Source organism: Ascaphus truei, chromosome 3 (genome assembly GCF_040206685.1).
Source record: "Ascaphus truei isolate aAscTru1 chromosome 3, aAscTru1.hap1, whole genome shotgun sequence".
NCBI classification, from domain to species: Eukaryota; Metazoa; Chordata; class Amphibia; order Anura; family Ascaphidae; genus Ascaphus; species Ascaphus truei.
In genome coordinates this window covers 123320026-123344441 of record NC_134485.1, presented here as the reverse complement: position 1 = coordinate 123344441, position 24416 = coordinate 123320026, and the positions used below count along the sequence as shown (strand labels likewise).

Below are 24416 nucleotides of genomic sequence, written 5' to 3'. Positions count from 1 at the left end.
CCTCTCTGACTGACTCTCTCTCTCTCTGACTGACTCTCTCTCTCTCTGACTGACTCTCTCTCTCTGACTGACTCTCTCTCTGACTGACTGACTCTCTCTCTGACTGACTCTCTCTCTCTCTGACTGACTCTCTCTCTCTGACTGACTCTCTCTCTCTGACTGACTGACTGACTCTCTCTGACTGACTGACTCTCTCTCTGACTGACTGACTCTCTCTCTGACTGACTGACTCTCTCTCTGATTGACTCTCTCTCTCTGACTGACTGACTCTTTCTCTCTGACTGACTGACTCTCTCTCTGACTGACTGACTCTCTCTCTGACTGACTGACTCTCTCCCTCTCTCTGACTGACTCTCTCTCTCTCTCTGACTGACTCTCTCTCTCTCTCTCTGACTGACTCTCTCTCTCTCTCTGACTGACTCTCTCTCTCTCTCTGACTGACTCTCTCTCTCTGACTGACTGACTCTCTCGCTCTGACTGACTGACTCTCTCGCTCTGGCTGACTCTCTCTCTCTCTGGCTGACTCTCTCTCTCTCTGGCTGACTCTCTCTCTCTCTGGCTGACTCTCTCTCTCTCTGACTGACTCTCTCTCTCTGACTGACTCTCTCTCTCTGACTGACTCTCTCTCTCTGACTGACTCTCTCTCTCTGACTGACTCTCTCTCTCTGACTGACTCTCTCTCTCTGACTGACTCTCTCTCTCTGACTGACTCTCTCTCTCTGACTGACTCTCTCTCTCTGACTGACTCTCTCTCTCTGACTGACTCTCTCTCTCTGACTGACTCTCTCTCTCTGACCGACTCTCTCTCTCTGACCGACTCTCTCTCTCTGACCGACTCTCTCTCTCTGACCGACTCTCTCTCTCTGACCGACTCTCTCTCTCTGACCGACTCTCTCTCTCTGACCGACTCTCTCTCTCTCTGACCGACTCTCTCTCTCTCTGACCGACTCTCTCTCTCTCTGACTGACTCTCTCTCTCCCTCTCTCTGACTGACTCTCTCTCTTTCTCTCTCTGACTGTCTCTCTCTCTTTCTCTCTCTGACTGTCTCTCTCTGACTGTCTCTCTCTCTGACTGACTCTCTCTCTCTCTGACTGACTCTCTCTCTGACTGACTCTCTCTCTCTCTCTCTCTGACTGACTCTCTCTGACTGACTCTCTCTCTCTCTCTGACTGACTCTCTCTCTCTCTCTCTCTCTCTCTGACTCTCTCTCTCTGACTGACTCTCTCTCTCTGACTGACTCTCTCTCTCTGACTGACTCTCTCTCTCTGACTGACTCTCTCTCTCTGACTGACTCTCTCTCTCTGACTGACTCTCTCTCTCTGACCGACTCTCTCTCTCTGACCGACTCTCTCTCACTGACCGACTCTCTCTGACTGACTCTCTCTCTCTGACCGACTCTCTCTCTCTGACCGACTCTCTCTCTGACTGACTCTCTCTCTCTCTCTGACTGACTCTCTCTCTTTCTCTCTCTGACTGTCTCTCTCTCTTTCTCTCTCTGACTGTCTCTCTCTCTCTCTCTGACTGACTCTCTCTCTCTCTGACTGACTCTCTCTCTCTCTCTGACTGACTCTCTCTCTCTCTCTCTCTCTGACTGACTCTCTCTCTTTCTCTCTCTGACTGTCTCTCTCTCTTTCTCTCTCTGACTGTCTCTCTCTCTTTCTCTCTCTGACTGTCTCTCTCTCTTTCTCTCTCTGACTGTCTCTCTCTCTTTCTCTCTCTGACTGTCTCTCTCTCTCTCTCTGACTGACTCTCTCTCTCTCTGACTGACTCTCTCTCTGACTGACTCTCTCTCTGACTGACTCTCTCTCTGACTGACTCTCTCTCTCTCTCTCTAACTGACTCTCTCTCTCTGACTGACTCTCTCTCTCTGACTGACTCTCTCTCTCTGACTGACTCTCTCTCTCTGACTGACTCTCTCTCTCTGACTGACTCTCTCTCTCTGACTGACTCTCTCTCTCTGACTGACTCTCTCTCTCTGACTGACTCTCTCTCTCTGACTGACTCTCTCTCTCTGACTGACTCTCTCTCTGACTGACTCTCTCTCTCTGACCGACTCTCTCTCTCTGACCGACTCTCTCTCTGACTGACTCTCTCTCTCTCTCTGACTGACTCTCTCTCTCTCTGACTGACTCTCTCTCTCTGACTGACTCTCTCTCTCTCTCTGACTGACTCTCTCTCTCTCTCTGACTGACTCTCTCTCTCTCTGACTGACTCTCTCTCTCTCTGACTGACTCTCTCTCTCTCTGACTGACTCTCTCTCTCTCTGACTGACTCTCTCTCTCTGACTGACTCTCTCTCTCTGACTGACTCTCTCTCTCTCTCTCTCTGACTGACTCTCTCTCTCTCTCTCTCTCTGACTGACTCTCTCTCTCTCTCTCTCTCTGACTGACTCTCTCTCTCTCTCTGACTGACTCTCTCTCTCTCTCTCTCTCTCTCTCTCTGACTGACTCTCTCTCTCTGACTGACTCTCTCTGACTGACTGACTCTCTCTCTCTCTGACTGACTCTCTCTCTCTCTCTGACTGACTCTCTCTCTCTCTCTCTCTCTGACTGACTCTCTCTCTCTCTCTCTCTCTCTCTCTCTCTCTCTCTCTGACTGACTCTCTCTCTCTCTCTCTGACTGACTCTCTCCCTGACTGACACTCTCCCTGACTGACTCTCTCTCTCTCTGACTGACTCTCTCTCTCTCCCTCTCTCTGACTGACTCTCTCTCTCCCTCTCTCTGACTGTCTCTCTCTCTCTCTCTCTGACTGACTCTCTCTCTCTCTGACTGACTCTCTCTCTCTGACTGACTCTCTCTCTCTCTCTCTGACTGACTCTCTCTCTCTCTCTGACTGACTCTCTCTCTCTCTGACTGACTCTCTCTGACTGACTCTCTCTCTCTCTGACTCTCTCTCTCTCTGACTGACTCTCTCTCTCTCTCTGACTGACTCTCTCTCTCTCTCTGACTGACTCTCTCTCTCTCTCTCTCTGACTGACTCTCTCCCTGACTGACACTCTCCCTGACTGACTCTCTCTCTTTCTGACTGACTCTCTCTCTCTCCCTCTCTCTGACTGACTCTCTCTCTTTCTCTCTCTGACTGTCTCTCTCTCTGACTGTCTCTCTCTCTCTCTCTCTGACTGACTCTCTCTCTCTCTGACTGACTCTCTCTCTCTGACTGACTCTCTCTCTCTGACTGACTCTCTCTCTCTGACTGACTCTCTCTCTCTCTGACTGACTCTCTCTCTCTCTGACTGACTCTCTCTGACTGACTCTCTCTCTCTCTGACTGACTCTCTCTCTCTCTGACTGACTCTCTCTCTCTCTGACTGACTCTCTCTCTCTCTCTGACTGACTCTCTCTCTCTCTGACTGACTCTCTCTCTCTCTCTGACTGACTCTCTCTCTCTCTCTCTAACTGACTCTCTCTCTCTGACTGACTCTCTCTCTCTGACTGACTCTCTCTCTCTGACTGACTCTCTCTCTCTGACTGACTCTCTCTCTCTGACTGACTCTCTCTCTCTGACTGACTCTCTCTCTCTGACTGACTCTCTCTCTGACTGACTCTCTCTCTCTGACCGACTCTCTCTCTCTGACCGACTCTCTCTCTCTGACCGACTCTCTCTCTGACTGACTCTCTCTCTCTCTCTGACTGACTCTCTCTCTCTCTGACTGACTCTCTCTCTCTGACTGACTCTCTCTCTCTCTCTCTGACTGACTCTCTCTCTCTGACTGACTCTCTCTCTCTCTGACTGACTCTCTCTCTCTCTGACTGACTCTCTCTCTCTGACTGACTCTCTCTCTCTGACTGACTCTCTCTCTCTCTGACTGACTCTCTCTCTCTCTCTCTCTCTCTGACTGACTCTCTCTCTCTCTCTCTGACTGACTCTCTCTCTCTCTCTCTCTGACTGACTCTCTCTCTGACTGACTCTCTCTGGCTGACTGACTCTCTCTCTCTCTGACTGACTCTCTCTCTCTCTGACTGACTCTCTCTCTCTCTGACTCTCTCTCTCTCTGACTGACTCTCTCTCTCTCTCTGACTGACTCTCTCTCTCTCTCTCTGACTGACTCTCTCCCTGACTGACACTCTCCCTGACTGACTCTCTCTCTCTCTGACTGACTCTCTCTCTCTCTGACTGACTCTCTCTCTCTCCCTCTCTCTGACTGACTCTCTCTCTCCCTCTCTCTGACTGACTCTCTCTCTCTCTCTGACTGTCTCTCTCTCTTTCTCTCTCTGACTGTCTCTCTCTCTCTCTCTCTGACTGACTCTCTCTCTCTCTGACTGACTCTCTCTCTCTGACTGACTCTCTCTCTCTCTCTGACTGACTCTCTCTCTCTCTCTGACTGACTCTCTCTCTCTCTGACTGACTCTCTCTGACTGACTCTCTCTCTCTCTCTGACTCTCTCTCTCTCTGACTGACTCTCTCTCTCTCTCTGACTGACTCTCTCTCTCTCTCTCTGACTGACTCTCTCCCTGACTGACACTCTCCCTGACTGACTCTCTCTCTTTCTGACTGACTCTCTCTCTCCCTCTCTCTGACTGACTCTCTCTCTCCCTCTCTCTGACTGACTCTCTCTCTTTCTCTCTCTGACTGTCTCTCTCTCTTTCTCTCTCTGACTGTCTCTCTCTCTCTCTCTCTCTGACTGACTCTCTCTCTCTCTCTCTGACTGACTGATTCTCTCTCTGACTGACTAGCTCTCTCTGACTGACTCTCTCTCTCTGACTGACTCTCTCTTTCTCTGACTGACTCTCTCTTTCTCTGACTGACTCTCTCTTTCTCTGACTGACTCTCTCTCTGACTGACTCCCTCTCTCTGACTGAAACCTCTCTCTGACTGAAACCTCTCTCTGACTGACTCCTCTCTCTGACTGACTCCTCTCTCTGACTCTCTGACTCTCTCTCCCTCTCTCTGACTCTCTCTCCCTCTCTCTGACTCTCTCTCCCTCTCTCTGACTCTCTCTCTGACTCTCTCCCAGACACTCTCTCTCCCAGACACTCTCTCTCTCTCTCCCAGACACTCTCTCTCTCTCCCAGACACACACTCACTCTCAGACACACACTCACTCTCAGACACACACTCTCTCTCAGACACACACTCTCTCTCAGACACACACTCTCTCTCAGACACACACTCTCTCACACTCTCACACTCTCACACTCTCTCACACTCTCTCTCCCAGACACACTCTCTCTCTCAGACACACACTCTCTCTCAGACACACACTCTCTCTCAGACACACACTCTCTCTCAGACACACACTCTCTCTCAGACACACACTCTCTCTCAGACACACACTCTCTCTCACACACACACTCTCTCACACACACACACTCTCTCACACACACACACTCTCTCACACTCTCTCTCACACACACACTCTCTCTCTCTCACACACACACTCTCTGACAGACACACACACAGACACACACACACACAGACACACAGACAAACTCAGACACTCAGACACTCAGACACTCAGACACTCACATACACAGACATTCACACACAGACACACACACACTTTATTATTAACCCCTTCCTTTGCCAGAGATGGGCCAGCACTACCCACAGTGATGCATGCAAGGAAGACTCATCAAAGGGGATGAGACAAATGACAACTAGCCAAACCAATATATTAAGAACACAGATGTTGTGTATAAAGTTGTTGAAGAAAAAAATTGACTGATTCTCTCCCTCCCAAGCCCACGTGTGCAGCCGGGAGCGCTGACAACGCGATACATGGCTTTGAAGGCGGGCGGTGGTGTTAGCAGATGGGAGAGGTCGCGGCACACTTAGCTTGTTGCTGATTGGCCTGTGCTGTGGTTTGACGAGAGTGATACGGGGGGCGGGGGGGTCCGCATGCTGCGGGCCAAAAAAAAAATTCTGGCAGCGTGCCAACACGCGCCAGCCAAACAGGAGAGGGAGAGGTTTTTTTTTTCCTCTTTGCAGAGAGCGCGGCGCGCGCATTGCCTGGCACATCGCGAGCTGGTCCGCAAAAATAATCGTTGTGGGCCGCATGCGGCCCGCGGGCCGCGAGCCGCGAGTTTGACATGCTTGGAGTACAGCAAGGAGAATCTACTGAGAGGTTTTATCTGCAAATCCTCATCCCCGTCAGGTGCAGAGTTTTTCTTTGTTAAAAAGAAGGAAGGATCTCTCAGACCATGTATTGACCATCTGGGTCTTAATAAATTCACTATTAAAAACCGGTATCCTTTACACCTAATTACCGAACTTTTGACAGGCTACAGGGTTCCACCAGTTTTACCAAGTTAGACTTACGGGGAGCTTACAACCTGGTATGAATCCGACAAAGGGATGAGTGGCAAATGGCTTTTAGTACTCGGGACTGTCATTATGAATGCTGTTTGTAAGTATGTAACGCTCCCGCAGTATTCCAGGATTTTGTCAATGAAGTTTTTAGGGATCTTCTAATTATTGTGTGTGTTCAGTAAATACTCTATATTGTATACCTTGTGTGTGTATTAATTACTATAATAGTTCCTGTGCAGGGTTATTCCGCCAACGCTGGGATCCCTCACAGGTGGAGGCGCTGTACTAAGGAGAAAGAGTTCACCCCAGGCTCCCAGTGGCAAAGGCTTAGGCCTCCTGTGATCAACAGGTATAGCACCACGCATAGTCGCCCGCATACAGTAGTTTCCCTTAGGCATAGGGAAAGAGGGCTACAATTAGTAAGAGCAATTCTTGAAATAAAAAAATATATATTTTAACCGTTTCAGTGGGACTTGGGAGACTCAGTAGACATACCTAAAACTAAAACTGAGGGCTCTTTCATTTCATACTCAGATATGTGGAAGACGGGAATCACACAGTCATCTCCTGACGGTTTCACTGTACCTAGCACTTGCCAGCCATCTTCTCTCTTAGTCTGGAAATAAAATCAATAAAAAAAAATATTTTGAGAAATTCTCTTGGTGAATAAAAGTTATGGTCCACATAACCCTTCTAGGAAGTCTTCCAACTTTATGTCAAAACTGGCTCTGATAAGTATGTAAGTATGCTTTTTAAATCACTCACAATGCACATACAGACAATCATTCCTTACGAGTTAGGAAGTTGTATCTGTCTCTCTGTATATACTCATGTACATGTACTGCATGTACATAGGAGTTGTTGTACCTGGAGGAATGCCTGCAGGTCATCAGTCCCGTACACTTCAGAGACTTCCATGACTCCAGCACTGGCTTTACTGACTACTGGAGTGAGAGGGCAGCTGTAGACAAGTTGAAACAATTGTAGTAAGTTATAACATGACGTTCAGACTACTGAAATAGTGGCACAACAGCACATATTGGTGTTGAAATAAACTAAACACACTAGACATCATCTCTGCCATGTTTAACTTGTTTCAACAAGGTACTGTATAGGAGGGAAGTATATTTCAAGAGGAAAAGTGCTAGAACAAGAGGGCATACTTTTTCACAGAAAGGGTGGTGGATACATGGAATTCCCTCTCAACAAAAGTGGTAGCGCCTAATACAGTAAGGGAGTTCTAAAATGCTTGAGATAGACACAAGGCTATCCTAAATATGAAATGGCCAATACCTTGTGAGGTTCCACAGAGCATAGAAAAATTGTTCTTATCTGCCGTCAATTTCTATGTATTTAATAATTCAAGATGTCTACTGGCGTTACAAGTGGGGCTAAATAGATCAGCTATAAATATTACGGCTGGTATTACGAAAAGGCAATAGATGGTAGAATAATATTTGCTAGGCCCGTTTAACAATGGTTAGTTTCAGTGCCGTAAAGAATATGGTTCAATCATTTTGTAAATGAAGCACTAAATTAGAATTTCAAACATCAAAGTGAATAGATACTAAGGATTACTGCTTAGTTATAGCCATCTAGTAATAATATAGGCCGAGGACCAATAGGTTATTCCTAAATCTGGGGTAGCTAAGGTAGTTTCAGTGCCGTAAAGAATATGGTTCAATCATTTTGTAAATGAAGCACTAAATTAGAATTTCAAACATCAAAGTGAATAGATACTAAGGATCCCTGCTTAGTTATAGCCATCTAGTAATAATATAGGCCGAGGAGCAATAAGTTATTCCTAAATCTGGGGTAGCTAAGGTGCCCCGAGCATAGGTTTAAAAAAAACAGCAACTACCTTGCTGGTGAACTAATCTTTGGATCACACCAGTGCTTGTAACATATATTGTTCCATCACTGAATTCCAATTACATTCTCTCTTATTGACACCAACAAGGATGTTGCTTATGTTAATGTACTATGAAAGGAAAAGATACATTAAAACCATGGGGCTCCCACATTAATGAAGTGTTTAAAGAACAGAAAATCCTTTTTTCATATGTTAAATACTGCTCCAATTCCTACTATGAGGGTGACACTATAAAGTTGCCTTGAATTAACTAATAATTGTAGAGATCCTGAAAATACACAGTAAATATCATTTTAATTAACTATTCTCCAAAAGAGAATATTACTGGTGTAAAAAATAATTCACTGGTACATCCGATGGGGTTGGTTCTTTAAATTATCTACATAAACCTTATTTACAATGATCATGTTCATTTCCTTAAGTATGACTTGTGTATTTACCTGTTCTTTTTACTTATCACTACTTTGTCAACTCCTAAAAAATATGCAGAACGCAGAACAGCCCCCAAGTTCATGGGATCATGTATCCCATGCAATGCAAGGTACAAAACGGGCTTCTTCTCATCCATGACTTCATTCTCCAGACACTGCGAGTATCTGAGAGGGGTTACTTCCAAACAGACACCCTGGTGAACACGTCCCTCACACAGGGTATCAAGAATGTGCCTGGAAACAAGATGAACAGGTATCCCAGCAGCCTCTGCTTTCTGGCAAACGTCCTGAATCTCGCCCCTCTCGTTGTTGCGAGATGATTTCAGGAAGAGTTGGAGAATACTCCGCCTAGAATGTGCAAGAGCCAAGTGGCACGGGGCAACCCCAAAAAGAATCTCTGAACCTTCACTTCTTTCTAGGACATTGCCAACAGTAGCTGACTTTATTTTTCCCTTTGAAAAGTCATCACCTTTCAGGTTCTTGAACTCTGACCTTATCCCTTTCTGAGGTGGGCTGTTTTTAGAAACTCCTTCTGGACCAAAATTCCTCCACGGTGCCGATTTACTGAAAAAAACACTTTTCCCATTTCTTGGTGTTTTTATGGACTTTGCCATTGTCTGAAAAGTATCCACGATCTTCAGAGTACCTTGATGTCCATCACTGTCATGCCAGCTTGGTATCTTCTTCTTCAGATTTTTATTAACTGGTGATTCCCGTAATTTTGGAGAGTCCTTTGTGTTAAGATGCTTAACAGGATAAAAACAATGCCTGCAGTCCAAAGCAGTCTTGTGAAGAATCTTTTGTGGAGTACGCATTAACCCCATTTTGAGGACCATCATGTCTTTTACCTATTCTTCTTAGCTTGCTCACTACCTATGTAAGAAATTGTGTACATTGTTATGTATGCAGTTATTGAAGGAAAACTGCAGAATATTCAAACATTTAGCTTTAAAGGTCAAATCTGTGATTGCACATTCCAATGGAATACATTATTAGTCATATGTGCACTTGAGTTATATACACAAACACACATGCATACACACATACATATATATATAACATATATATTATATATACACACATACATATATATATATATATATATAACATATATATTATATATACACACTATATATATATATATATATATAGCAACTGTAAATATTCCTGTATATTCATTTGCATGTCTTAGACAGATCTGCAACCCTGTCTTTCACCATTATCACCCAGCAAACAGCACTTCCACTGCAGCAAGGGATTCTGGAAAATGACATGCAAATGAGCACACAGTGCCACTTTTTATCTCATGCTCACATTACATGAGCAACCCTTAGTCAATGCATGCTGCTTTAAACACAGCTTTTAAGCAAGGACTTGGGAGATGCAAAGTCAGTTAAGTGAGTGGGTTAAAGCTTTATGCTTTACTGTGGAGGGTTTTAGTCACTTTTTTTACCCACCATAACCTTAATAGTCCCTTCCCCTCCCCACCTTTCTTTGACACTGTCCCCTGGCTTCAAAGACTTAACACCCTACCTAATCTACAGTAAATATCTGTTGTTGTTTTTTTCCCTCTCTCTACACTGTTTTAGACATTGAATCCTTTGTATATCAGTATTGCTTGACCTGAAGAAGAGAGGGGAACTCTCGAAAGCTTGTTCTATGACATAAATTGTTAGTCCAATAAAAAAGGTATCACCTAATACTGAAGAACTCATTTATTCTGCACATATACATATATATACACAGTGGTCGACAAATCACCCAAAAATCTACTCGCCGAACAAAAAATCTACTCTCCACCTAGTCCCGCCCGCTTTAAAAAAATCAAATAAAGTAAATTGAATAAATTCCTAGTAAGAACAACATTTTGACATAAGTTTATTTATTGTATTACATTATACTACAATTAGTCCTTGTTACGTGTGTGTGTGTGTGTGTGTGTGTGTGTGTGTGTGTGTGTGTGTGTGTGTGTGTGTGTGTGTGTGTGTGTGTGTGTGTGTGTGTGTGTGTGTGATCTTACCTGATCCGCAGTCCAGGTACCTCATTCCCGCAATGTTATATGTTGGAAGTGAGGTGTTTCTTACCTGTCTTCTGGGTTAGGGGGGATTCCGATGTCTCCTGTGTGAAGCTTGAGTCAGATCTGGAAGTAAGCAATGTAGGTTATTTCGGTGTAATTATAGGGCAGTTAAGATATATAGGGTAAGTAAGATATCCAGGTCCAGAGTGTGAGAGAGAGACAGAGAGTGGATGAGAGAGAGAGAGAGCGACAGAGAGAGAGAGAGCGACAGAGAGAGAGAGAGCGACAGAGAGAGAGAGAGCGACAGAGAGAGAGAGAGCGACAGAGAGAGAGAGCGACAGAGAGAGAGAGAGCGACAGAGAGAGAGAGCGACAGAGAGAGAGAGCGACAGAGAGAGAGAGAGCGACAGAGAGAGAGCGACAGAGAGAGAGAGAGCGACAGAGAGAGAGAGAGCGACAGAGAGAGAGAGAGCGACAGAGAGAGAGAGAGCGACAGAGAGAGAGAGAGAGCGACAGGGAGAGAGAGAGCAACAGAGAGGGCGAGCGACAGAGAGAGCGAGCGACAGAGAGAGCGAGCGACAGAGAGAGAGAGCGACAGAGAGAGAGAGAGCGACACACAGAGAGAGAGAGAGCGACACACAGAGAGAGAGGGAGCGACACACAGAGAGAGAGGGAGCGACACACACAGAGAGAGAGAGCGACACAGAGAGAGAGCGACACACACAGAGAGCGACACACACAGAGAGGGTGAGAGAGAGAGACCAAGTCAGTCATCCTACTCACACACACTCTCACACTCACACTCACTTACACTCACACTCACTCACTCGGAGGTTTGAGGGGGCCAGCGGGGGCATACGATGGCCAATGGGGTTATGCGGGGGCCTGCGGCGGCAATTGGGGGTATGCGGCGACCATTGGGGGTATGTGGGGGCCTGCGGGGGTAAGCAGGGGGCATTGGGAGGTATGCGGGGGCCATTGGGGGTAAGCGGGGGGCATTGGGAGGTATGCGGGGGCCATTGGGGATATGCGGGGGCCATTGGGGATATGCGGGGGCCTGCAGAGGCACTCTCTGGCTGCTACGGGGAGGAGAAACGTGCTCAGAGAGGCGGGGGAGGAGGGAGGGCACTGCCCAGGGAGCCGGAGGCGGGGTAAGCTCCTGCAGCAACATGAACCCGCCTCCGGCTTTTTTTTTTTCCTCCAGCGTGAGCAGGGGAAATTAAACAGCATCGCGAGCAGGGAAAAATGTAAAAAAAAAAACACATGTGCTGCTTAGGCCAATAGGAGCTCGCCACGGTGTTAAATCCACTCGCCCGGGGCGTGCAGATGTATAGGTTTGTCGAACACTGTATGACTATATATATATATATATATATATATATATAAATATATATATATATATATATATTTATATATTTATATATATATATATATATATATATATATATATATATATATAACCAGATCATTCCATAAATGATTTAAAAATCAAAATCCTCAATGGAATGTTTAAAAGCACCCAAGAACGGAAAACATTTGAACTCAGAATGATAAGACTCTTATACACCAAAACCAAAGGACTTAATGCGGACATGGGTTTTCTCACACCCTATCAAAATTGTCTGTAATTATCCTGCTTGCCTCAATTCTTATCCACACTTTCTCCCACCCCCAGCATCCCTTCCCCTCCCCACCTTTCTTTGACACTGTCCCCTGGCTTCAAAGACTTAACACCCTACCTAATCTACAGTAAATATCTGTTGTTTTTTTTTCCCTCTCTCTACTCTGTTTTAGCCATTGAATCCTTTGTATATCAGTATTGCTTGACCTGAAGAAGAGAGGAGAACTCTCGAAAGCTTGTCCTATGACATAAATTGTTAGTCCAATAAAAAAGGTATCACCTAATACTGAAGAACTCATTTACTCATTTATTCTGCACTATCGCAACTGGACTAACACGGCTATTTTCTGCTTTATATATGTATATGTATATATATATATATATGTATATATATATATATATATATATATATATATATATATTTATATAATATAACAAAATACCCTTTTTGCCTTTAGGGTTCTTGTCTGTGAACCTTAAAACCCACTGTCTTTTAGGGTAAAGCACAGTCACAGGACCATCCAGCTCTGGTTTAGTGCTTTATTTTGTTTGTCACTCCAGCAGACAAAATCAAGACAAACAAAATAATCAAAATAAATCCTAGCTCTTTCCGAGCATTAACTAGACAGCAATTCTCTAGCTATCTTTGGGTGGTTTCCCACTTACCAAACAATAAAACACAGATATCATAAACCAGACCTGTTGCAGGCCACTGCCTATCTGTAGCATTCAGCTCTCTTAGCTGGTATAAGGGGAGGGGGAATAACTGATCCAGGCTTGCCTTTTTAAACTCTGTTAATCAAGGCCAGGTGATCTGCACCTGACTTAATTTGCAAAATCTTCCCTGGGCCTTTAAGCCTTAGTAGGGATAGGTATAATTTGCAAATGCAGGGCTTATGCATCTCCCATCCACAACTTTACCACCTTTCCTCTCACAATATATACACTTGTGTGAAATAGAAAGTACACCCTCTTTGAATTCTATGGTTTTACATATCAGGACATTATAATCATCTGCTCCTTAGTAGGTCTTAAAATGAGGTAAATACAACCTCAGATGAACAACAACACATGACATATTACACTGTCATGATTTATTTAACAAAAATAAAGCCAAAATGGAGAAGCCATGTGTGAAAAACTAAGTACACCCTTAATACTTCCATAGGAATTAAGATGCTAAGTAGCAAACAGGTACTGCTAATCAAATGCCCTTGATTAATTGATCATCAGCAAGTGTGACCACCTCTATAAAAGCCGAAGTTTTAGCAGTTTGCTGGTCTGGAGCATTCAGGTGTGTGTTAACACAATAAACAAAAAGAATGGGGGCGCAAAAGAAGAGAAATGATCACTAAAAAGTGCAAAAATATCAATTTATATAGGCATATATTAAAAAGTACACAACTTACAATAAAAATATAATCATGTAGATCCTAACACACCAAGCTTGACGAACGGGACGTCCGCAATCAGAGCAGAAAAACCCCTCTCCGGATAGCAGATGGTAAAGCTGAGGGGACGTCCCGTTCGTCAAGCTTGGTGTATTAGGATCTACTGTACATGATCATATTTTTATTGTAAGTTGTGTACTTTTTAATATATGCCTATATAAATTGATATTTTTGCACTTTTTAGTGATCATTTCTCTTCTTTTGCGCCCCCATTGTTTTGTTTATGCGTTTGTGAGTGTTCTCCAGCCCCGCTGATCACGGGAGACGGGGAGCAGCACTGAAGAGATTGCCATAGGAGATCTGTGACGGCCAGCACGCCCTTACTTTTCCACTTCACTTGTGTGTTAACACAATGCCAAGGAGGAAAGACATCAGCAATGATCTTAGAGAAGCAATTGTTGCTGCCCATTAATCTGGGAAGGGTTATAAGGCCATTTCCAAACAATTTAAAGTCCATCATTCTACAGTGAGAAAGATTATTCAAAAGTAGAAAACATTCAAGACGGTTGCCAATCTTCCCAGGAGTGGACGTCCCAGAAAATTCACCCCAAGGTCAGACCGTGCAATGCTCAGAAAAATTGCAAAAAACGCAAGAGTTACATCTCAGACTCTACAGGCCTCAGTTAGCATGTTAAATGTTAAAGTTCATGACAGTACAATTAGAAAAAGACTGAACAAGTATGGTTTGTTTGGAAGGGTTGCCTGGAGAAAGCCTCTTCTCTCTAAAAGGAACATGGCAGCATGGCTTAGGTTTGCAAAGTTGCATCTGAACAAACCACAAGACTTCTGGAACAATGTCCTTTGGATATACGAGACCACAGTGGAGATGTTTTGGCCATAATGCACAGCGCCACGTTTGGCGAAATCCAAACACAGCATATCAGCACAAACACCACATACCAAATGTCATGCACGGTGGTGGAGGGGTGATGATTTGGCTTGTTTTGCAGCCACAGGACCTGGGAACCTTGCAGTTATTGAGTCAACCATGAACGCCTCTGTATACCAAAGTATTCTAGAGTCAAATGTGAGGCCATCTGTCCGACAGCTAAAGCTTGGTCGAAATTGGGTCATGCAACAGGACAATGATCCCAAGCACACCAGCAAATCTACAACAGAATGGCTGAAAAAGAAAAGAATCAAGGTGTTGCAATGGCCCAGTCAAAGTCCAGACCTCAACCCGATTGAAATGCTGTGTCTGGACCTTAAGAGAGCTGTGCATAAACAAATACCCACAAACCTCACTGAACTGAAGCAACGTTGTAAAGAAGAGTGGGCCAAAATTCCTCCACAACGATGTGAGAGACTGATAAAGTCATATAGAAAACGATTACTACAAGTTATTGCTGCGAAAGGTGGTTCTACAAGCTATTGCATCAAAAGGTATACTTAGTTTTTCACACATGGCTTCTCCATTTTGGCTTTATTTTTGTTAAATAAATCATGACAGTGTAATATGTCATGTGTTGTTGTTCATCTGAGGTTGTATTTAGCTAATTTTAAAGACCTACTAAGGAACAGATGATTATTATTATTATGTCCTTGTAGTCATGTCTAACAATGCCTACTGTCATCTCTCCTGCAAGACCTGGTAAGTTACAGGAGTGCCAGCAGTAATTATGGAGGTTTGCCCTCACACCCTGGTGAGGTGCCCTATGTATGGATGGGAGTGGCTACATGTTCTGAGTTCATTGTTAGTGACCTCAGAGATGTGCCTGCCTCCTGAGGTATATAAGGCACTATACTGCCTAAAGTTAGTGCGCGCATAGAAGTGGAAGGTTGAAGTACAAGGAGAAGTCACAAGTGGAAGGTGCCCACTAGTGCCATAACTAGTGGCACCAACTAATCTTTAAGTCAGCTAAGGCCAACTGTGTCCAGGGGTGATCTCCCTACGGGGAGAGGGAATCCCACTCCATTGGGAGGGCGTACCTTTTGAAGGGAATCACGGAAGAATGTGCGGCTGAGACGATTTACTGCAAAGGGCAGCTCGCCCACCTCTGGTACAATAAAGATGACTTGTGCAAAGAGTCCCCCTGGTGTGAGTTTGCAGTTACTCTCCTGGGGCCCTCACCACCACGAAGGAGTTCCTCATCAGGACCATCTACCTGCATACGCATAGATCCTGATGAGGTGGAGGCGCAGCACATGATGTAAGTAGGACTCGTCACCCACTACCTCAGATACCTGTCTTGCATGGCATCCCTCAATACCATCAAGCGGGAGACTCAGGAGTTCTGTTGCCTACAGGTGCACCACCATACACAGACATGTAACAGGGCTGGATAGACCACAGGGGCCAATGTGAGATTGGGTGGGTCAGACCAAACACGAACACCCGTTACAGTTGGAGGCGCTGCTGAGATACCTGTCAACAGGACAGGCTTTTGCTAGGCACACTACGAAACAGGAAGAGTGTCTGCTGCCACTTTGTGATGCGTAGGAAGGAGCCAGGGGTAGTCCAGGGAGGCCATGGAGACGCGGAACGCACAGACGCCCTGGGATTCTTAGGTTTGGAGCAGGGTTACAGCTGTTCGAGTCCCTTGAGGTAGTGCTAGTGGTAAGACGCCTAAAGGGATAAACTGGTAACTTAGAGCAGGAATCCTGGAGAGGGTCTGCGCTAGACTAGCCAACAGTAGGTAGACACCAAAGTATTGCATGGACGAGCCAGAGTACTCTAGCCCATTCCAGACACTCGACACAGTGAGCACCGACTGGAGGAAGGAGATACAGCAGACACAGAGAGAGTGAGCCTAGCCTGAGGTAGTGCAAACACGAGTCAGAATTACATTAGGTACACAAGGTGGTGCACAAGGCATATTTATTGTATCGGTGTGGCAGCTGCCCCGCATAGTGGAGCTCCATGTACAATAATTCAAGAAACAGTATTCTAATGACGACCGACAGCATGCAGAATCGGAGCAGTGCGGAAGCTCAAGTATGGTTGACGGAGGCCGAAGGAGTGAATGAATATGAGATGATGTATGAGGAAGAGGAGCCAGCTACAGAGGAGACTTTAGTGAGCCTGTTGTGGAATGGCGTGAAAACAATAGTGGTACCGTGTCTGGCCTGCTTTGAACCTTGGAGAACTGACCATGAGGACAGTGACGGGGACAGTAGTATGGTGAAATGGGAGGCACGAAATGTACTTATCTGTCATACAAAATACAAACAATTGAACGCTACCTCAAAAATGAATCCGAGTGACAGTGCAATCCAAAATGGCGGGTCCCGCGGCCCTGAGAAACCACCGCGTGGGCCAGTTACTAAGAATATTGCAAAAACTCAATCTGCAGAAAGTTGGCCAGGAGTGGCGCCAACGGAGAGACCCCGCCCTGTTGGGGGGTATGGCGCGAAAGCTGGAGCCGCGCCCACATGGACTGTGACTAGTTCCGCCCCTGTGCTGGGCCAGCCTACAAGTCAACGGGACATCCCCCAAGTTTTAACCAGGGGGAGTGGTTTCCTGTCTTGGCAGATGCGGATGGAGAAAGCTGGAGGAAGGGTTGGTGACACAGCCCATGCCCTTCAGTTGCGAGGAACCAGCAAGCCGTACAGACCACTAGTGCGAGCCCCCCCATTGGTGGCTATGGCTTGCAAACCAGAACAAGGGCCCTTGATAACAACTCATCCCTACTCGGCTCCAGGAGGCTTCCTGATTCTCCAAGTAGAGGGCGTAGAGACAGTAGCATGCCTATGCTTGCAGTGTCGACTGCCGGGCGGAGCGGTGAGCTCTACCGCTCGATGCGCCCAGTGTGGACTACAATATCTGTGGCCCATGCCTACTTTTATGCCGATGCAAGCAATAGGGACTGTGGAAGATGCCGCTATGCTGGCTGCGGAACTTCCTGGTGCGCTCTGGAGGGAGGATACGAGTCCCAGTGAACAGGGACCCGCTCCGGTAATTAAAACAGAGCCGATCGAGAAAACCGGTCACTGACGCGGTGATAAGAGGGGCCTGCGCCGCAAATCACCAGGCGGAATGCCCCGGCCAAATGCCAAATTGGAGTCTTCGGATGAGGAGTCCCTTAGTATTATTGCCGTTACTACCCGACCTCCGGCGTACCATAGCAGCAGTACGACTAAAAGATTGCCACTTACCGGTGTCGGTGAAGAACGGAGCAGAGTGTCGCCCATTCCGCGGTGGAGTCCCACGGCCGTGGTGACCAGCGGATCCGATGGCGGCAGGTCCACTCCAACGCCTCAGAGTGGTAAGCAGAGTCCATGCTTATTCCAGGCTTCCAAGATGGTGGTGGCGGAGGAAGGAAAGAGCCAAGCCCCGGCGGCGCCCCAGCGGAAAAAGGCGTGGCCGGATCCGGATATCGTATTGGAGGAAGAGGTCCCGCTTGGGGATCCAACCCAAGATGGCGGCGGTACACGTGCGCATCCGGACATCACGTTCGGTGGAGTGGCGAAGGAGATGATAGTGCCCAAGCGATCGAGCAGTGGAGGTCGGACGCCCCGGTCCGAGAGGAGCAGGCGGTCAAGGCAGCGATCGAGGAGTCAGGAGACCGGAGAGACGGAGAGTCACTGCGGCGGAACCGGACCAGGTAGCGAAGAGGAGCGGGTCCTAGCCCCGCGGATACCAACTGTGCGGCCCTATCCCTAAACCCCAGTCCTAGCTAGACCCAAAGTCCTACACTGGCGACACACTTTATTCGAGCTCGGCTAGTCCCACGAATTCGGGTATAACCGGGTGTATTGAGGTTTGTGACTATTTTCTGCCCGAGTGCATTGAGGTATTTTCCAAGCAGGGATTGAAGCATTTTATTCCCGCTGGCTGCAATACTACACAGTATATATATATATACTGCATTACAATTCATGAATTTATGCCATCTGGTAGACACGCGAAGCATTGCAGCCTATTAAATCCTAATCATTATCATTTAACAGATCAGCCGCCTGTCAGCCAGGCATGAACCCAGGCTGGGAAGGCAAACACAACGGGGCTTGTCAGAGGTGAGGAGCGGCGCATTCCAGGTATCTGCCAGGTACATACTGGGTATTTGCTCGAATAAAGTGTGTCGGTGCAGTAGTTAAAGTTTCAGCCCCATTCACTTCCCATTTTGGGTCATCTTCTAGTTTAGGGATGTCAGGGGATTCACGGATCGATTCCGATGAACGGACTGGGAGCCTGGACTATGGGACCTCTGATGATGGGTCAGTGGGAGGAGGGAGGATTACACGACAGGTGTCGGTGTCCAGTGACTGTCCCAGTAATGTGAGTGTTACTATTGGGAGCCAGAAAAGGGGTTTGGACAATCAAGTACCGTCCGAGTGTACATAGGGCATATCTTCCAGGGTCCAGAGGGGTTGGATGATCCAGTGGATCCTGATGAACCCGTCATGGGTGTTGCCGGGAAGAGCGGGCAGTGCTAAAATGACTAGGGCCTGTCAATGACTAATTGTCCTACCCACATAGTTTATCCCACACCCACATGTTAAGAGGTATACTACGTTGTTAGTATCACAATTTATAAATGATTTTATACGAAATTCTTGTTTAGAATTTAAACCCCTAAAGCATTGTGAGGGAGTCACAAATTGGCAGATCTTGCAGCCTCCACATCTGTATGAGCCCTTGGTTACAAATTTTCTGGTAGACAGGGTGGAGGATGCAACATAACTGATCGACACATAGCTTGCGATGGTTTTTGCCTTACGGTAGACAAAACGGGGGCCTTGTTTAACGCATTCCTTAAGGCTGCTATCCATTTGGAGAATACTCCAATGTTTGCGTATAATGTTTTGTACTTTATGACTACATCTGTTGTATTGTGTAATCATGAGTGGAACATCCCCTTTCGAAAACCCAGTGTCTTTTTTATTATGTCTCAATGTTATTCTATCCTTGTCAGGATCACCCTTGGTCTTTTTGAATAAATCCTCTCTATTTGTCAGTGCAATTTCTTTGGAGGTATCAATCAGGCCATCCATATTATAGCCCCTCTGATGGAAACGAAGGCATAGTTCCTCAGACTGACGAGAAAAAGCCTCCTCAGTGGAGCAATTCCTCCTCAGTCTGAGGAACTGGCCCTTGGGGATACCCCTAATGACCGCAGGAGGGTGGCAGCTGTCAGCTCGTAATAGCATATTCCTGGCGTTCGGTTTCCTGAATGTTTCCGTTTGGATTTGGCCTTTAATATCAATGAACAAACGGAGGTCCAGATAGTTAATGTGCTGTGTGTTAAAATAATACGTGAACACTAAGTTAAGGTGATTAGAATTAATATATTTGAAGAAATTGTGCAGAGTGTCTAGATCCCCTTCCCAAACCATAATCAGGTCATCGATAAACCTTTTGTAAAATGTGATGTGTTTACGAAATGGATTTGTGCTTGAAAAAATAAACAGTGACTCCCACCACCCCATAAACAAGTTCGCGTACACCGGTGCAAAGCTCGTGCCCATTGCTGTGCCCCTTTGTTGTAAATAAAAAGTGCTGTCAAATAAAAAATAATTGTGCGTTAATAAGAATTTTATGGCATCTAAAATAAATGCTGTGTTGAATTGATTACTATCTGGACCTCCGATGAAATGATCGACCGCTGCCACCCCCTGGTCATGTCTAATAACTGAATAAAGGGACGTAACGTCCATGGACACCCACATACATTGTGGGTTCCATATTACATCTTTTAGCTTTGTGATGAGATCCCCTGAGTCCAGCAGGAAAGAGGGTAGATCCCTAACATAGGGCTGCAAGTACTGATCTATGTATTTTGATAAGCCATCTCCCAAAGATCCAATAGACGAAATGATTGGTCTGCCCGGAGGGTCGACCAATGTCTTATGGACCTTTGGGAGATGGTAAAACACTGGAATGGTGGGGTTAGGGTTCCACAGGAATGCACTTTCAGCTTTATTTAATACTTGTGTAATAACCCCTAGTTCTAATAATTCTTTGTATGACTTCAAAAACCTTGCTGTAGGGTCATCTGGTAGTGCAGAGTAGGTTGTCGCATCCCCAAGTTGCCTATAGGCCTCCTTGAGGTAGCAAGCCCTACTCTGCACCACCACCGCTCCTCCCTTGTCAGCATTCTTTATAACAATTTTAGTGTTTTTCTGTAAGGAAAAAAGTGCCTGCTTTTCCTCAAAGTTTAAATTATGCTTGCCTGTATTAATGGAATAACCTTCTGACAGAATGCGCAGATCCCTAATGACCAAGTTCTCAAAAGTGGTCAAGAAGGGGCCCTTGGAGAACTGAGGATCAAATAATGAACCTTTCTTAAGGTTAGACCTCCAGGTGCTAAATTCTGGGAGGTTAAATTGCTCAGATAAGACCTCATTATCCTCTAGTAGTTCTTCAAGGTCCAAAATGTCTTGGAGGTCACATGCCTCTCTGAAGGTTGGAATGGAGGCAGATGGATCACTTGGTGGCGCCTCTGCAACATTTGGGTGGGGTGTAGGTGGTACACCAGATGGATCAACCTCCTCTGTAACATCCAATGACCTATTGTCCTGCTGCCATGAGGACTGTGCACGTTTTTTGAAAAATGATTTTAAAGTCAGTTTCCTCACGAATTTGTAAACATCTATAGCAGTGTTAAACAGGTCAAAGTCCATTGTAGGTGCATACTTAAGCCCCTTTTGTAAGAGTGATATTTCCGCAGATGATAAATCTTCCCCAGATATATTAATAACATCTATTTCTTGGTTATTACTCACTTCTTCCTTTTGGCTGGCCATCTGCCGCCCTCTCTTCTTCTTTCCTCTTCGGGTTCTTTTTGATTTTTCTGGAAGAGAGGGAAGCTTTTTTGCTGCTGTTGCTGTCTGGAGGAAGATTGGTGCTCCGGACCACCGTCACGATAACTTCTTGCGTGATCCGCTCCTGTTGGTCTTGATCTGGAGGATTCATCTGGGCCATCTGGATACTGTCTGGAACTTTCTGTCTGGAAAAAGGAGACTGAGTGCGAGAGGTTGTCAACATCAGAGAAATCCGAATCTCCACTGGTTTGATCACTATTCTTTGATTTCAATATGGATTTACGCGGGGTTGACCGCATCACTTTGTCCCTCTGTTGATTCATGCTTTGGGGGCCCTGATTCCCTTTCTCTCTATTGGGGTTAACACGCTGCCAACTGTACACTTGTTTCTTTTCGTAGTCGGCGCGGTCCCTGTCATATTTGACTTCCTCAGCTTTCAACACGGTTTCTGACAGTATCCTGTCATAATTCTTAAAACCCTCTAGATCTTTAAATTTCTGTAACTGTGATTGGAGATCCTTAATTTGTGTTTGCAGGTTTTTCCGTTCATTTACTTTTTGTTCTATAATAAGTTCCATAAGTTTGAAACTGCACTGGTCCAGAGTCTGAACCCATTGCTGTTCAAACTGGGGAGTTGTAAACCCAAATATTGGGACTTTTTTAACCCGCAAACCCCTGGGGATCCTTTTATTTAGTGTATAATTCTCCAGGGAGATGATGTCCCACCAGGCTCTAATATTCAGAATTAAAAGTCTCTCCAGTCGCTGAAAATGTGTTTTAAGATCTGAAATGTCCTTAGTGTCAGCATCTACTACCCGTTCAAAGACTTGTTGTGCCCTCTTTTTTCTAACAGAATCATCACAGCAGTTCAGGGCATACATTGCTGATTCCTCTTCAATTGTCTCTACATCCTCCATTTCAGCCATAATGCTTAAAGAAATGTTGATACACCACTATTTTCGAATAATCCCAGGAGAAAAAACCATGCACTAATAGTGAAAAAAAGGGGACTGGTTCACACACCTGCTCACAAATGAACTTTCTTGTACAGTAGATTGAGAAGTCAACCGTGGTGAGCTACCCCCAGATATGGGTAAGCTAGACAGGTGAAGGAATTGGGGTGCTCAAACCCGCAGCAACTCCATCCAAAGGCGTATATATTAATAACCCCTGGAGATACCAATGGGAGTGGGTAGGCAGAATAAAGACATGTAGGTATAATGTTGACTTTTTTGCAGTCAAACCCAACTATAACAGTCTAAGCCAATAAGCCCCACTCACGTCATCTCCAGGTTTTTTCTGCCGGCGTGCAAGCCAGAAAGGATCCAAAATCCAGAGACATCCAGTAGAAAAAAACGAATGGCGCACAGCCAGGGAGCCAGGTGTGGAGTAAAAAAACTTTTCTTTATTGCAGCATGGTGAGAGACAAATTCACCCCCTTGGGGGACACAGACAAGGACCTCCTACGCGTTTCAGACCAACAGGTCCTTTATCAAGGAGTATGGGATATGTTTAGACTGGGCACCTTATATATCTGATGTTTAATGATTAAATTACAAAAATCTGTGGATAATTGCGTCGCGGACCCACCGCGCATGCGCGTGACGTCACACGGAGCGTCACTCCAACAACCCATGGGATTGTGGGTAAATACCGCCCCCAAATGACGCCCGCGCATGCTCATAGTGCTCCGTGAAGGCAAGAGGCTATTCCCTTGCTCTCAGCCTCCTCTCCCGCCCCGAGTGACGTCACGAAGTGCTCCGATTGGCTGAAGCTCACCGCTGCGCCACCAATGACTGTGTGGGGCAGACGGAACAGCTCCAATCACACGGAGCCCCGCACGGCCACACTGTGAGCTGAAAGGGACAGGCAGAGAGAACAATTTGTATTAACTGAAGTCACAATAGGAGCAGGCTAAAAATAAAGTAAACAAAATCCTTTTAAGCTCCTATTGGAAATGGTGCCCATTCTAAAGTCAGATCCCATTTAAACAAAGACATACAAGTGAATACATATCAAGGATCTAAGATCCTTATCAGCCCAAATGCTGGCAAAATTTACATACAAATATGAAATTGATTAAAAACAAAATGAATCAGATCAGCAAGACTTGAATATAGTGTCTTGTTTTTCTGAGTCTTCCAAAGGAGAAGAGGAATCAGTTATGCTATTCCTGCGATTACACAATTATCTATTACAAATCATGACCTTAGATTAATCAATGGCTCTTAAAGGTAATCACTATGACAGCCCTAAACAATAGGCTCGGGTATTGATCTGTGGCAATGCCACCTCTATTATAAGGGCTCAACCCGTATGTCCGGGTCTAGTACAAGACACAATATATTAAAGAGACTGACACAAAATAGTGTCAAAAACGTAGTGCTAAGTAAAGGGAAAATTCATGCAATTTTTGTTTTACATCTGCGTGAAGATCTCATTATTATGTCAAAAAATGACAATAGGATAAGTATTAATATTGTAATTTTACAGCATTTACAGTTATAGAGAGTTTTTATTTTGAGGTGAGAGGCGCGCACGCGGGTCAGTACTGCATAGCAGCTCTCTCCTCTCTCTCTCCTTCTCGCACTCTCTCTCTCCTTCTCGCAGTCTCTCTCTCCTTCTCGCAGTCTCTCTCTCTCTCACTCAGTCAGTCTCTCTGTCTCTCACTCAGTCAGTCTCTCTGTCTCTTTCTCTCACTCAGTCAGTCTCTCTCACTCAGTCACGCACTCAGTCACACACACGCACTCAGTCACACACACACGCATTCAGTCACACACACACACGCACACAGTCACACACACAGTCACACACTCAGTCACACACTCAGTCACACACAGTCACACACAGTCACTCAGTCACACACAGTCACTCAGTCACACACAGTCACTCAGTCACACACAGTCACTCAGTCACACACAGTCACTCAGTCACACACTCAGTCACACAGTGTCACTCAGTCACACACAGTTACTCAGTCACACACAGTTACTCAGTCACACACAGTCACTCAGTCACACACAGTCACTCAGTCACACACAGTCACTCAGCCACACACTGTCACTCAGTCA

The 24416-nt window shown here is 45.7% G+C and overlaps 1 protein-coding gene across 3 annotated transcripts in view; it reads right to left on the bottom strand.

Annotated features, from left to right (window-relative positions):
• MRM1 (mitochondrial rRNA methyltransferase 1) overlaps positions 1-24416 on the bottom strand; it is a 54115-nt gene that overhangs the window by 21159 nt on the left and 8540 nt on the right. For 2 of the 3 annotated variants that reach the window (XM_075589492.1, XM_075589494.1), the window contains exons 2-4: positions 8563-9426; positions 7117-7210; positions 6745-6865 (exon numbers count right to left, since the gene is read on the bottom strand). In XM_075589492.1, the coding sequence (XP_075445607.1) occupies positions 6745-6865; positions 7117-7210; positions 8563-9392 (1045 nt within the window). In that variant the 5' untranslated portion in view covers positions 9393-9426. Of the gene's footprint in view, positions 1-6744; positions 6866-7116; positions 7211-8562; positions 9427-10637; positions 10680-24416 lie in introns of those variants that run through there. The other variant, XM_075589493.1, reaches the window with a different exon arrangement.